The following is a 15,750-nucleotide window of genomic DNA, read 5'->3' on the forward strand; positions in this document are numbered from 1 at the left end:
TACCAATAACACAAGCTACGCTTACTTTGGGGCTAGGTGGCGATGTGTGTAATGTCGTAGTATATTTAATTATTTCTTTTATTTACAAATAAGACTGCGATTTAAGATTTTATAAATTTTATGATTTTTCCTTAATTTTCAACCTATTTTCCTTAATACAACCTGTTGTATTGGAATATTATTTTTTATCAAGTATTCTGATTTACACGACGACTGTTTAAAAAAAACATTTTGTAAGCTTTTTTACAAATCTCTTTTGCTTGGCTTTAAGACCTTGGAATACTTATTTTGTAAGCCACAAACATGGCTTACAAAATAAGTATTGTCTATATTATACATGACGCGTTTTCCCAGCAAAGATCGCTGTTATTTCTGTCAGCAATTCTGTTTTGATCTTCGGAGTAAATTTGGTTTGAAAGCTCCAGTCTGCTGTTACTTTGTATAATGCGTTATATCGTTTAGTGCACTCGTGTCATTTATGGAGTTCGTTACAAAAATAAATCATGAATTGTTAGTTACTTGATCGTTGGCTGATACAATATTGCCTTTAATTAATGCGCGAGACCGTCGCGCTCTCAGAATATTAATAGGTAGGTACATTGTTGAGTTTGAACATAAGCCCGCACTCAAAAAAGTCCCTGAGTATAACTACGGATCCTTATTATTTTAAGTACTCTCATGATTCAGGTAGGAGCTCGTTGGTCTTGCGTTCTAATCGTATTTGCGTCGTATTCTTTCATTATTGGTATTTTCTATGTAATATTATTTATTTCTCTTGCATGATTGCATTTTGCACCAATTTTTTTTACACTACTAATTACTACAAGACTACTACTAATTTATCTAACTACATACGACGATGGTAACGGAATTAACAAAATAACTTTACTCTCTATAATGGGTTGTACAATAATAATTAATGTCTCTTTTTTACTTTCATACAAATATCCAAAGGCCTTTTTTCACCGATGTAGATGTGGGTTTTCGGAACAAAAGAGGCCGATCTTACTCCAGTAAATAATACCACTAAAATCGGTCCAATCGTTCATAAGATAGATAAGCAAAGATTTCAAAACTAATTGGACGTATAGTAATCATAATAATATGAGCTTATTCATTCCAAAATCTTACACATACACTTTTTATTTACTAACATAAAAAAGCGGGAGTTTAAGTACGTTTTTTATGTTGATGTTGAAAACGTGCTTATCACTGGAACTACGGTACCGAAAACTATTTTCTATGTAATATTTGATGTAGAAAATGTCATGCCCCATACTTAAGGAAGGATATTTAATACTTACCATCACACTACGACCCTTAGGACCCTTAACTTAAAACCCCGTGATACTGCTAGTTTATTTATGTAGATGGAGAAAACTTACGAAATCATCAGCTAATTTACAGTACCTTTGTCTACTCTAAATGTATCCAAAGATAAGATGTGACTTCAAAATTAGATACATAAATAGAAAGAATAGCTGACTTAAACTAAGGGAGGGGACGGCACGCTCCAGAGATATTTATATCAGTCAGTTTACTCGAAATAAACTTGAAACTATTGTTCAGTCACGTTTGCCGTTCGTGGCAGTGCAGTGTTTACGTGTGATTGTTAAAATACCTGCAGCCAGCAGATTCCGTAACTTTCTCAGAGAGCCGTCTGTCGCCAACTGTATTGTGTCTCAATCATCATCCACAGCCTATAACTGACCCACAGCAGGGCACAGGACTTCTCTCTTACAGCACTCTTGCTGTAAGAGAGAAGTGCTGTGCCCTGCCCTGTGCCTTCGGGTGTACGAACGTTACCTAATAGTAAATACAAAATCATGGCCTATGAACAGAGCAAATCTCGCATGGCATACAACGAACGCGTCCTCCAAAGTACTACATGACTATCATCATGTCAATGGACGGCCACTGCTAGACATAGATCTTTTGTAGGGTGTTCCAAATACCACGGTCTTGTGTGCTCCCTGCGTGTTGCTTGATGTCATTCGTCTTCCTCATGTGGGGTCTACTAACGCTGCGTTTCCTGGTACGAGGCCACCATTCCAACATTTCCGTTCAACGAGCTTTGTGGCGCCCACTTCCCCTTTAGCCTCGCGGCTCTTTAAGCTACGTCGGAAACTCCGCTTCTTTTACGGATCTCCTTATACGAGCGTACTTTAAGTTTAAACGTCCACCATCGCCTGCTGACTGATCCTGAGCTTTCTTATGAGACCCATAGTTAAGCCTTACGTGCCTGTAACTATATCGGCAAAAATGCCCTTCAGACCGGAACACAGGAACTCTGCCTGGCGGAAGCAGTTACCCGTTGTCACAAAAAGTTCAATAATTATTATGAGACACTGGGTAGACAACGTCAATTTCCACCTGGCGTTATCTGTAGCCGATCATTCATCCTAATTAATACATCACCGGTGTTGTGAACACGTAACCTAGTAAATTATTTCAAAAACATGGGATAAAAACCCATGTTCATTACCGTCACCTTCCCCCATTTCACCCACTTAAGGGTGAATTGCCAAAATATAATAAATAGCCTATAATTTAATTATAGCACTCATGGTAATTCTTTACCTGCCCGTCAAAGTCATGCAGAGATGCAGTTGTTCTAGAATCATAGATAGACACTCCAACTATACTTATTTCCATAGATTTTGCATCTCCTTATCAAAAAGATATTAATTTAATTAATGTGTAACCTACTAAACAAAGTTTAAGTAAACTCCTACTAGTACCTACCGATGTAACAAACTGAAATTTGGAGTGTCGATCTACCAAGTTGTTAGATACAGTTGTCAGATTTTTAAGATTTGTCCTTCATACGAAATGTCAGATGTACGCTAACGTGGATGTCACATTACTTTTCATGATAAATTACACTAAGGCAACCAGGTGCCTGGAGTAATGACCAAATTAACTAAGCTATGCTATGATAAGGCGCGGTAACCAGACTACGTTGCCACGTTTTGTCATCCGAGAAACCCGAGAGCAGCGTTCCATTTTTATTCTGCATCTCTTCCGCTTCGCTCGGCTCGAAAGGATTTCGATTGGAAAAACCAACCAATGCATTTCCACACCGCCGTTTGTGTTGAAGTGCAAGTCTAGACGCTGAGTCTAGAGCGATAACTGTTCAAAATGACTTCTTTATAATAGACCAACTTTCAATAAGTTGAAAGTTACTACCACTTTATATCTTTATAACTTAAAAACCTGTTTTTAAGTTATAAAGATATATATTTTATCGAATCTGCGATCCTGAAAATTGCTCTTTCGAATACTTGAGGCCCAGGTTGCAGTTGCTAGTGCGAATTGATGCATTTAAAAAAATTATAAAATTGGTATTTAAGCGACATCCCAAAATGTCCCGAAGAAAATGACGACGCCAGAAAGCCTCAACTTTTTGTTTTTGCTCCTCGACGTATAGATATATACATCTACCTCTACTTGTTCCGGCCACTAATTTGGATGCATTATGAGCCTGAGCTGGAGCCTTATGTTTAAGTGACTTTCTCCTGAAGTCTCGTTTAAAACAATTAGCCTTTCAAGCCTTGATATATACATTATTGCAGCGGCAAGCAGGAGAACGAATGAAAAGATGGAAAATTGAAGATCGAGGCGAATTCAAGGTACACATATGTAAATCATATAAAATGGGCCCAAAGAGTCATTAAGCGATACATTTTAAGAAGTTAAAATAATGACGGTGCATAGTCTGTACATATTTGAAAACTTAATTTATGTCCATAAAAATATAACAAAATTTAAAAAGAAAATGGACTGTAACAATGTAAATATTAGAAGCAAAAATAAACTCGTTGTGCAGTTTACTAGGCTACATAAAATTGCTAATTCATTCAAGGGGAATTGTAAATTATTTTATAACAAATTACCGAATGAAATCTTTGAGATGTCTCTCCATAAGTTATATAAAACGTAAGCTTACAGAAAAATCCTATTATAATGTTAAGGATTACTTAAACGATTAAAAAGTTTGGGTGTGCTGAATTACTCTAACTTCATAGCTTAATATAAAAATACTGTGAGATGGTGTAACAAAAAAAAATTACCCGGCTAAGTTTGTTGTTCTCTTCTTGGACCAGGGCGCGTTTGGAACCCTCGTAGCTTTTGGTTTAAGTTGGCGAACGAAGATATCACCATCCCCTTACAATTATTATTTTTAAAGTAAACAACAGATATAAGTTGGCTATTTAATTTATAGATGGTCACGACAGACATAGATTTTCATACAACTTTTGCCGGCCGCCTGCTCGCATAAAATTAGGCCATTACTCAAGTTTTCAAGTATGTTTGAGAAAAATGGTATTAACCTGTGCAATCTGGCTGGCAGGCATCTCGTCTTGTTCGGTCGCGAACTGCGGCGGCGGGGGCAGTACGGGCGGCAGGGCGCGCGGGTGCGTGCGGAGCCCGCCCGGGCCAGCTCCCGCGCGCCCCTGCATGCGCGCACGCTCTACCGGGCCCCGGAAACCACAAGACACACGATCCGTGCGCTTTACTCACTAACCGCACGCCACACACCACTCGACACACGCCACACGCCACGCGACACGCGACACACGACAAATTCACACTTTTGACTGTCTTGTTAGTAAACCACGATACAATTTAAAAACTGTTGTTTTAATAAGGTCCAAGGTTTAAATAAAATGGGATTGTGATGATGGGTGTGAAACAATAAAACGTTCAGTTATATATGCGCATCCTGCGCACTAACCTTACTTGACCGCGAATCTATAACCGAACGTTTTATTGTTACCTTAGCCATTAGAACTGTGTTGTATGATCAGAAGATAAACTACCTAATAAATACCTAGTATAAATAAATATACTACGACAATACACACATCGCCACCTAGCCCCAAAGTTAGCGTAGCTTGTGTTATGGGTACTAAGATGCCTGATGAATATTTTTATGAATTATATACATAAATACTTAGAAAATATATATAAACACCCAGACACTTTTTATTTATTTTATTTTTGTTACTTTCCTGGTGAATAAGCGATTGAGTTTTTAGCTAACGTCCGAAAAGCAATAAGAATAATGGAATATTTTATTTCATACCATTATGAACATCGATGGAATTTAGCGTCCCTATGTGCTGGAATTGAGACTCTGCACTGGAAATCGAAGTATCAGTAGCTGAATCGGTAAGGACTAAAGACTACATAAATCCTTACAGAAGATTTATGCCCAGTAGTGGATGTCTATCGATTGAAATGGTGATCTTATTTTAAGTAAGAGCATACGAGCATACTAATTATAATTTATATTCAATGTTGTTATATTGAAAGTATCAAAGTCAAAGTCAAAGTCAAATATATCTTTATTGAAATAGGCACATAGTTGGCACTTTTGATGCGTTATTATATACAAAATGTGTACATAGCAGTGAGTAGTGATGGCGATAACTACAATCGTAAACTTAAAACTAAAGCTACGAGGGTTCCAATCGCGCCCTGGTCTAAGAAGAAGCCCACAACAAACTTAGCCGGGTGTTCTTTTTGTTATCACCATCTCACATTGTCATTAGAAAATATTTAAGAAGCAACCTGGTTAGAGCAATTGTTTACACCCAAGCTTTTTTATCGTTTACGTAATCCTTTATACTATAATAGGACTTTTCTATAAGCTTTCGCTTAATACAAACTTTGAACTTCTTTAGTGACATCCCCAAGATATCAACCGGTAATTTATTGTAAAATTGTATACAATTTCCTTTAAATGAATTGCTTATTTTGTGTAGTCTAGTGTACTGCACTGCAAGTTTATTTTTGCTTCTAACGTTCAAATTATTGCAGTCACATTTTCTTTTAAATTTTGATATATTTTTGTGAACATGCATTAAATTTTCAAATATGTATTGGCTATAGAGTGTCATTATTTTAACATCTTTAAATTTATCTTTCAATGACTCTCTCGGACCCATTTTATAGATCGCACGAACAGCCTTCTTCTGCAGCACGAAAATAGTGCCAATATCAGCAGCATTACCCCATAGTAAAATTCCATATGACATAATGCTGTGAAAGTAACTAAAATAGACTAGCCTAGCAGTTTCTATGTCTGTCAGGTGGCGTATCTTCTTTACTGCATAGGCAGCAGAACTAAGCCTGTTCGATAAATTATTTACATGAGGGCCCCATTGAAGTTTAGCATCTAACGTTATTCCTAGAAATACTGTTGTATCCACCGGGTTCAGAAATCACAGAAAACCATCAGTAAAAAATTAAAAAAATCTGTAATATTTTGTATGCAACTGCATTTTTGGTACATTTTCGATCTAGGGTCAGAAATGTTTAACTGCCGCGCACCGGCCTGCTAGGACATAAAGGAGAAGGATCCAGATCACTCAGTAACGATTCTTATTAAAAGCGAGTGAAAATAGCTGAGAGCTTCAGCTTAGCGTTATCTCCAAAGACCATGGAGGAAAGGTTAAGGCCTAAGTCGGTTACGTATCAACACACCGATTTGGGATAACGTTGTCAACAAGACCATACCAACTTCAATAGATAGTTAAAATGATACATTCAGAAAGTAGCTAGTTGTTTATTCTAGAACAATAATTAAAATACACGACACGAAAGTAAAATAAAAGTTCCGTTCGTCGTTTAAATCGTACCAAATATAGCGCAGTTTGCATTTCCCTTGAAATTAGGTCAGTGGGCGAACTAAAGTAAGAGGATAGCAATGCGTAACTGTGCACGGTGATTGTGAAAAAGTACGCAAACGCCAAACGGGCGCTTCATACACAGGTAGCACACGCTATAAGCCACTACATTCCTAAAGGGGTCACGCGATTCAACGATTTTGTGTTTGAACATCCCCTAAACGATCTGAACACTCGCGACTAACATTGATTTGAAAGGACTTCCCAAGAAAAAACAAAGGTTCATTAGGCTACTTTGGTACGTTTAATTTTGTGTATGTACACGTTCTTCGCTGGAAATCACGTTTTTTTTCTTTAGACAAAATTGTAGAAAAGCTAATATAACAGAAAAATGGAGCATTTGACGAACTCCTGCGGCCGACTTGAATAGAATCATTATCATCATCGAACATCGAAATACAGATATACTACTTTTGTATAGAAAGTATGAAGGAATGGTTGGTTTATTGAAGGCTATAAAAAGTTACTTATTGAATTATAGCAGACAAAAAAAAATTAAACGCTATGAATAAATAGCTAAATTCCACGCCCACTGTGTGTGTGCTTGAAATAAAAATAAGGGTTTAAAAGAAAACCTATCAATATAAAAAAGTTAAGTGAACAAAAGAAATCCTAATTTTTCGGAGATATTTGCCAGGTTGTATGTCATGGTCGGCTTTTGAAAAAGGCGCTTAGAAGGTTTTAATATTATATTATATATCTTATATCTTTAAACGAGCAATTCTTGTATATATAAATATATATAAATGGAATCTCGGAATCGGCTCCAACGATTTTCATGAAATTTAGTATACGGGGGGTTTCGGGGGCGATAAATCGATCTAGCTAGGATTCATTTTTATAAAATGTCATTTTATTCGTGTTTTATCGATAAATATATAAAATATATATCTAATTAGAATGTCGTAATCGACTACAACGATTTTCATGAAATTTAGTATACAGGGGGTTTCGGGGGCGATAAATTGATCAAGCTAGGATTCGTTTATATTGGAATCTCGGATTTATATTGGACATACGACTATTTTTTTTAAGTCGACTCATTCGCGGACGAAATCGCGCAGGTCCGCTAGTAATATATTATACAGATATTTTGGTAATAAATTAGCGTCATCGGGAATTTTACGGATTTTCTTCAAAAAATGTTGTGACCGTAACTAGTGTAAGTTTTCGTTTTCAGAATATGGTAGATATATTAGGCGTAGCAGTAGGGCCCACAGAAACTATTAAAATATTTGAAGTGGTCTACGATTAAAAAACTTTTTTTTGTTCCCATAAAAAACAATCCATTCATTTTCATCAGTATAAAGTCCTATCATACTCGCCAAAAGCCTTCTCTCATAGGAGAGGAGGATTTAGAGCGTATACCCACCACGCTGCTCCAATACGAGTTGGCGGGCTATCCGTTATCTGTAGGAGTCTAGGTAATCTATTTGAAATAAAATATTTATTGCATTTACATGAAAGAAACTGCTGCTCCGTTGATTTATGTTCGAGCCTTATTTATAACCTTATATTCTGTTATTTTGCAGGACTCCAAAAAAAATAAAGTTACTACCACTTGCTACTTACCAAGAATTCGGGAAATATGAATAGATACATGATTATTCGTTCTTAGAATCGAATATGTTTTAAATTGCAGCTATTCTCACATATTTAATTCATTAATTCAGTCAGGCAGACCAAGTTTATACGAAACTATTTTAACACAAAGAATTTTGTATGAAATTTATTTTTCGTCATTAGAATGAAAAATAACTTTCAAAATGGCGAAACCATCATATATGACTTTTGATAGAGATAATTTATCCCGATAGTTAATCATTTAATATGTTATTTTGTATTTTTAATTTAAACTTGGTGCATTATAATTTACTAAAACAAATTTAAGAGAAGCTTATGAATTTTTTTACTTGATGAACTGATTCGTCCATTGCATTAGTTATAGAAAATATCACTTCAATAGATAAAAATAAATTGACTTATTGAATAGTACAGGAAATTGTAATTTTTTTATGCAGTGTAGATAGATCATAAAATAATTAATTCCGCTGGGCCCTAATTACTCTATTGCTTACGCTCAGTCACGATACTATAAACGTTTATAGAAATATAGCAAATCATGTAAAAGCTATTCGAAATAAAGTAGGATCTGAAAAATAAACATAATGTTCTCCTTACGATAACAGAAAGCTGACAAACTTAGACACCAACGGAATTAGATCCAATAATAGAAAATGTAAATAAAGCAACAACACATTTTTGTTTCAACAATGCATTTCTGCATTCTATAACGGAAATAAAAGCAGAAGTTGCAATACGAATTGATGTAACGAGAAAAATATGGTAACTTTCTAAATATTTATCTTATTAATGGAAAACTTAAAGCTTACAAGAAAGAAAGAATGGCCAAAGGATAACAAACAAACATCGCGGTGTGAACCGTCCATCACTAATTGTTCCCTTTTCACTAACACAATTTTAAACCCTTTGCTCTGTGTACATTTATGTACGTATCATATTATCTTAACTTTCTCTCTGATTCATCCAAACGAAAAAATCTGTGCCATGATAATTGGTACAATAAAATTAGGCCAAACTATGACGTCGTTTCAAGTCACAAATAATTACAATTCAGCTAAGTAGTTATCATTTTGCAAAAATATATTTCTTGAGATAAACCATGAAATTTAGCACAATATTCAAATTAAACAGCAAAAAAGGAACATCTTCTAATTTCACCGAATTTTTTTGGTTAAGCTTGCGACTTTTGCGCATTGAGACGCGCCGACTTCGTGGTTCACACAAGGATCACCTTCGATTGCTTTAGCTCTGAATTTCCGTCGAATGCCACAGTTTTAGGATTAGAATATGGAAACTAAAATAAATAGGAATATCGATGTTTATAAGGGAGTTAGTGGGTAATGTGGATACGGTAGAAGGGCGGGCCTCTGTGTTTGGGCGGTTGTACCGGGCGGCTCGGCGCCTAACGCGAGACTGCCGCCCGCCTCCTAGCCATACACCGCCCTCCCGCACCAACAAAACGCACGTTACCGAGACACGTTTATTAGCCAAAACTCTACTTAAAATTTGATCAATCCACAACAATTATTAAACGCACAGTAGTTAGCAACAAATACATAGCATAGCATTTCACACTATACATAGCATTTCGTGTTCACAAAAAAAACATTAACAAATCAGTCATCCACATATTATTCACACCTGAGTTATCTGCAAGGGGGGACGAAGTGGGGGGCCAGATTCTTGAGACCGTTGACCACAAATATTCTGGAATGCGCGCAGTTTTCGAGAACAGTCATATCTAGAGGGGAGACTAAACCATTTTCGGGACTTGTTGGCTCCGAAAGTGGTCATCATACGATCACCTGGTTTCGCCGCATTGTAAACAATTCTTGGGCTCTCTATATTTTCAGCATTCGGTGCAATACGATACTTAGCTCCAGCAAGGGTCTTCTTTAAATTCTTAACAGCGCGCCGAGCTGGATTCTCGACGTTCTGTCCAACCTGCGTTTCCCTCTTCGTGGTGGTTTGATTGGACATTGAGAACGTTGAAAAAGTATCGTCTTTTCGTAAAAATCTTCTTATGCGGCTTAACAATGTCGCAGGAGGGTCGGTATTAGTGCTTACAGATCGAAATTGAAGTTGATCGTCACAATCTATCGGCAACGTCGTCGAGAAGTAAGGTTGAGAAGGTAGTGTTAATGTGCGTCTCGGTGAAAAGTCGTCTTCTCGGTAATCTCTTTGATATGCCAATTGTAATGTACTTATGCTCAAGCGCTGCTCCTGAGGAGGCCATAGTTCTCTTGTAGGCGGAACAGGAGAGGGTCGTTCTCCCAGCATTCGCCTAGCCAGTTCAGCGGGCTGCCAGAGTGAACTAGCTGCCAAGTTCCCGTGCGTTGGCATCTCGAGACCAGTGGCCACTAACAGTGCGAAAGCATATGGGCTAATCCAATACAAGGCTTTTTGCACTTGTCGGTATTCGCGGATAAATGGCACGCTAGCAGCACATGCTTTTTAAATGGATTAAATATTGTGTGTAAAGGTTTTTGTTTTTCTACTATACTGCAATTACATAGGGTCTTTTCGCCTTTTCGCGTCCGACGCCCAATTCGCGTCCAAACGACGGTACACTGTTTTACAACAGTGAAAAATAACAATACCGACACACCAATCTAAACAAGAGCGCTTCTATTGATGTTCGGACCTATGACAGGTACTCACACACAAACAAAAGATCTGTGCGTGCAACCCAAATTTAATGAAAAATAAACTAATCTTGCGTGTGCAACCAACAAGTGCTGACGCGCGAATCTGTTGTAAAAAAAATAGTGAGCAGCTGTACATTTCACGGTAAGTATTTAAGGTGTTTATGTGAAATTTAGAATACTTTGTTATCCCTAGACCTTAATTGTGAACCACACTATAGGAATAACGATGTTTGTGCTTATATTTTTCTACTGACAGTTTTATATAAGGTGGACGCGAACTGGTACATAAAATTTATAAAAAAACCACTTTGCGTCCGCTGTGGACGCAGATTACTCTAACTATTTCTCAGTAAGATGTTTAATTAAATACGATAACATGGGAAAAACAATATAAACTTCCTATCAATTTTAACAACATTAACATGCATAATATGATGGCCGATTTGCGTCCATATTATTAGAACTATAAAAAAAGATAATGAATGTCAAAAATCAGACTTATGTTGGACGCACAGTTTTCCTACATAAGAAACCTTTTGCGTCCATCTTTTTATCACACGAAAATAATAGAGTAAAATTTATATAATTTTATTTAAATATACTTTAAACCTAACCTAAAAATATACAATTAATATACGAAAATTATTTTATGTATTTGCCAATATTTGAATTTTGTTCCATTTTTAGGGTTCCTTACCCAAAGGGTAAAACAGGAACACAGTACTAAGACTTCGCTGTTCGTCTGTCACCAGGCTGTAGCTCATTAATCGTGATAGTAAGACAGTTGAAATTTTCATGGATGATGTATTTCTATTGCCGCTATAACAATAAATATTAAAAAATAAAATAAAACACGGAACGCGCGAGTCCGATTCGCACTTGGCCAATTTTAAAGGCTTTGTACCGAAATGGTAAAATAGAATCGTATAAAGCCATCGACATGATATTCGAAATAATAGTGAATATATTAATGGAGTTAGTTGGAGGAGAAAAAAAAATATCCTGAAGTGCAATTTATGTTAACTTTTATGATATCAGAAATTAGGTATTAAATAAATGTTTTGATTAAAATCACAAGCTTCCCTTTTTATTTCCTATTTCCCTTCCTAATTATTTCTAAACAGGTGGACGCCAATTGGTCCACAGGCGGACGCAATCTGGATTTTGTGGACGCAAAATGGGAAAATCGCCTGTTTCAGCTATTTGTACCTGTGTAGAATAAAACATCAGATGCGTTGTCCAAAACTGTGCATTAAACTTGACAAGACCATATTGGGACTACATTACAACCATATTTGATTAAAAACTACCGCACGGACATTTTTTTTTTCACGTTCAAACCTAACAACTCCACTAAGTGGACGCAAACAGGCGAAATGACCCTATATTAATAAATTCCTTATAGTAATATAATCTATAAAAGTCAAAAATACGGAATCTAACATCCGTTGCGCCTTCCGGTGGTGGTATATAAATATAGAAAATAATAAATATACGACAATATACACATCGCCTTTTAGCCCCAAAGTAAGCGTAGGTTAGGTTGTATGGGTACTCAAACGACTGATGAATATTTTCATGAACTCACGATGTTTTCCTTCGCCTTTGAAGCAAGTGGTATTTAAATTGCTTTAATTAAATACGCACATTACTCCGAAAAGTCAGTGGCGCGTGCCGGGGATTGCTTTGGAGCTCTATCTCCACGGAAGATAATCCGAAGCCTTACCCACTAGGCTATCATAATCAGACCAAAGTTACCATATTCATTCATAGGTTACTGTTGCAAATTTCAATTTTCTGGTCAAGAAGAAGTAATATAACTACGAACAGTATACATTGACCTATCTTATTACCATTGGACAGGCTGTTGCCACTTTATTTTTGTATAACGAGTGTCCTAGGAACAAAACTAAAAATATTTTTTATTAATTCCAGAGACACTCTTAGGTATCTCATATCTGTCGCTCAAACTTATGAGATCCTTCTTTTACATAATTCATTAGAAAGTGTATAATTAAATTAATCAATATTATATTAGCTGCAACTGCCAAAATTATCTTTTACTTGCGCATTGTCAGCATGTTCGTAATCCAGCTAAATTAGTGTCATGCACCGTTCGCTACTGTATTTAGGTTGAAATTGGCTTACACTATAGTTGTCTAGGTATACAATAAGAGAGGCACGCAGTGCAGTTGTGAGCTACATATTATTATCACAGCGCGGCGTCTTGTACCTTACAACTATTTACATTATTAGTAAATCAGTCTTTGTTTAAATACTATAATATCTAAAATCCCAAAAACATAAGATAAGCTATTTCTTAAGGCGACTAAACAGTTATATGAGCTTTCATAGTGATTATAGGGGTACTGCGAATCCTGCTATGGAACTAGCAATTATTCGGATTTATGTCAGATTACTGCAAAGAAATTAATTTTGAATACACAAGTAGCTTTAATAATTCTGTCAATCAAGTGCCATCTTTTGCATGGAAGAGGCTGTTAAGCTGTCTACTGTATTGATGTAAGGTCTTGAAGACTGCATTGGGGCAGCATGGTGGACTTAAACTCTAAATCTCTAACATGAATAAACTGAAAATTATGATCATAATATGATATAGAAAATATTATGATTTGATTAACACTCATTAGTTAGTTAAGAGTAAGTTAGTTGGCAGGGTTATCTTATTAGATTAATAAAAATTACTTACCTTTAGTGGTCGTGTGATTGTTACTGTTTCAATCATGGTGGTTGATGCCATTGTTATAATTTACCTGAAATAAAAATAGATTATGACTTTCTAAGAAGATTTGCTCTCTAGCTGGAGGGTTTCTTATTTTTTCAAATCTCCATGAAATTATATTCAAATTTAAATTCATTATTTACTAGAAGGCACACTAAATAAGTAATTTTATAATTGTCTGTAATATGTCTGTCCTTAGTTGCCACTTGTTTGGATGACAGATTTTACCGAGAAGCCTGAAAGGAACTCAACAGTTGATGTTGATGTATTAAACCAAAACCAATAACCTCATTTGTTTTACTTGCAGGTCTATAGGTTGGCTGGTAGGAAATGTTTTAGCATGAAGTCCGCCAAAAAAATGGTTTACCTAAACCATCTTGGTAAACCATTTTTTTGGTTGTGCAATAAAGGGAATAAATAAATAATATTGTTCACCACAAAGAAAAAGAAAAGAAAATTTGCTTGAGTATTACAATTACACGGAAGGGTTTGCTGGAGGAATCTCCAATATATGATGTTATAGCAAGCAACAACAGAAACTGTATGGCACCAAACAAAGGATACCTTTATTTACTACTTACATAAAGTTCCATATATGTTATCTAAAGTGTGACCTAGGTGTGGTGTATGTTTATTATATCATGTCTTATACAATGATTTTAAACAATAACAACAAAATATCACAGCACTTTTGTCAAATACTATGCAAATTAGTTATAAACGGTTGAATGGTAGTCAAATAAGATACTAATGAATTACTTTAATCATATTTATTACCTAATTAATTGTGATATGTTGGATATAAAAGTTTTGATGTGTTCCCGTAGGCGACTCAAACAATTGATTCTTTATATTCTTCCTCTTAAATAAGCAATAGGCCCATACTATGATTGGAAAGGCCATAAGAGTTCTTTTATAATTTATACATAAGTTTATTTGAGGTCTTCAAACAAAACAGGCAAACTCCAATTGAAAAAAAAAGCTAAAATAGTAATTGGGAATTTAAAATTATGAGATAGATTGAATAATGAAAATGGACATAAGTAACTTGTATATGAGTCACAAAACCTAGATAAGTATGTAGTACAAGGTGAATATATTCATATTAAGCCAAGAGGCATAAATGTTTCTCATAACAAAATAAGGATTTATTATGTAATTTAAGTACCATTAAAATGACGCACTTTTTATAACAATACTTGAGAATTTATTGAAATACTATAGAATAAACATACTACTCTGAATGAAATTGAAGTAAAACACCAATGATATTCTTCAACAAAATACTCTTGTAGACATCATGATACATTTTATTTAAAATAAAGTTCAAGACCACTTATCAAAAATATTTACTAGAACAATAAAATCAAAGTCAGAAAACCTTGTGTTTAATTTTATACATAAAAGTTATATATTAAAGGTACTCTACTTACATAAGTGACGCTAACGGATTGAATCTTTGAAAATGCAGGTGCAAGATTTACCTGCACACACAAAAATGAAAGAAACACCACTAATGTACCACTAATTTCAAAAATAAAACAACAAAATATCCAAACACACGCAAAATAATTTAACTACCACCAGTTACCACAGACGCAGTTTAACTAGGCTACTTACAACAAAGAACACACTACTTACTTGTTACTACCCAGCTAAGAGCATAGATACGGCTGAATAGGCTGTATGGTCAATGATCTTTGCCTGTCCTGAAGGGGACATATTAAAAAACAGCATATTACACTATTGTACGCATAAAAAAGGTCAGTGACTACTATTACACATTCATAGAGCACAGTATAATATGAGCACATTTTATATTAAATGCAAAGATAATACTAACACCGTGCGTATGCGTGCCGTGTACATCCCCAGTGCGTTGGCCAGAGGCTGAGAGAGTACACCACTAGCAGGCAGTATTCAGTATCACAGTACAATACTAATGAGCTTACAAAAACATATAAATCAATATATGATATGAAATTAATTTGGAAAATAAAGACTGAAGAGTTAAATTAAAACTTAACTTCTAGTACTCCATGTTCCCGTGCTTTATCAGGACGATTATATCCCCTAATAT

At 35.5% G+C, this 15,750-nt stretch overlaps 2 protein-coding genes across 3 annotated transcripts in view; both read right to left on the reverse strand.

Annotated features, from left to right (window-relative positions):
• The window catches only part of LOC120628539 (transmembrane protein 47), a 41,616-nt gene extending 26,388 nt beyond the window's left edge, over nucleotides 1-15,228 (reverse strand). The window contains exons 1-2 of one of the 2 annotated variants that reach the window (XM_039896931.1): nucleotides 15,104-15,228; nucleotides 13,638-13,701 (exon numbers count right to left, since the gene is read on the reverse strand). In XM_039896931.1, coding sequence (XP_039752865.1) covers nucleotides 13,638-13,688 — 51 coding nt within the window. In that variant the 5' untranslated portion in view covers nucleotides 13,689-13,701; nucleotides 15,104-15,228. Of the gene's footprint in view, nucleotides 1-4,334; nucleotides 4,637-9,510; nucleotides 9,572-13,637; nucleotides 13,702-15,103 lie in introns of those variants that run through there. The other variant, XM_039896932.1, reaches the window with a different exon arrangement.
• On the reverse strand, nucleotides 9,746-10,655 carry LOC120628540. The gene has a single exon (XM_039896933.1). It carries the CDS (start codon nucleotides 10,620-10,622, stop codon nucleotides 9,915-9,917), a length of 708 nt encoding a protein of 235 aa, XP_039752867.1. The 5' UTR covers nucleotides 10,623-10,655; the 3' UTR covers nucleotides 9,746-9,914.
• Nucleotides 15,229-15,750: the final 522 nt, after the last annotated feature.

Source organism: Pararge aegeria, chromosome 13, assembly GCF_905163445.1.
Source record: "Pararge aegeria chromosome 13, ilParAegt1.1, whole genome shotgun sequence".
NCBI classification, from domain to species: Eukaryota; Metazoa; Arthropoda; class Insecta; order Lepidoptera; family Nymphalidae; genus Pararge; species Pararge aegeria.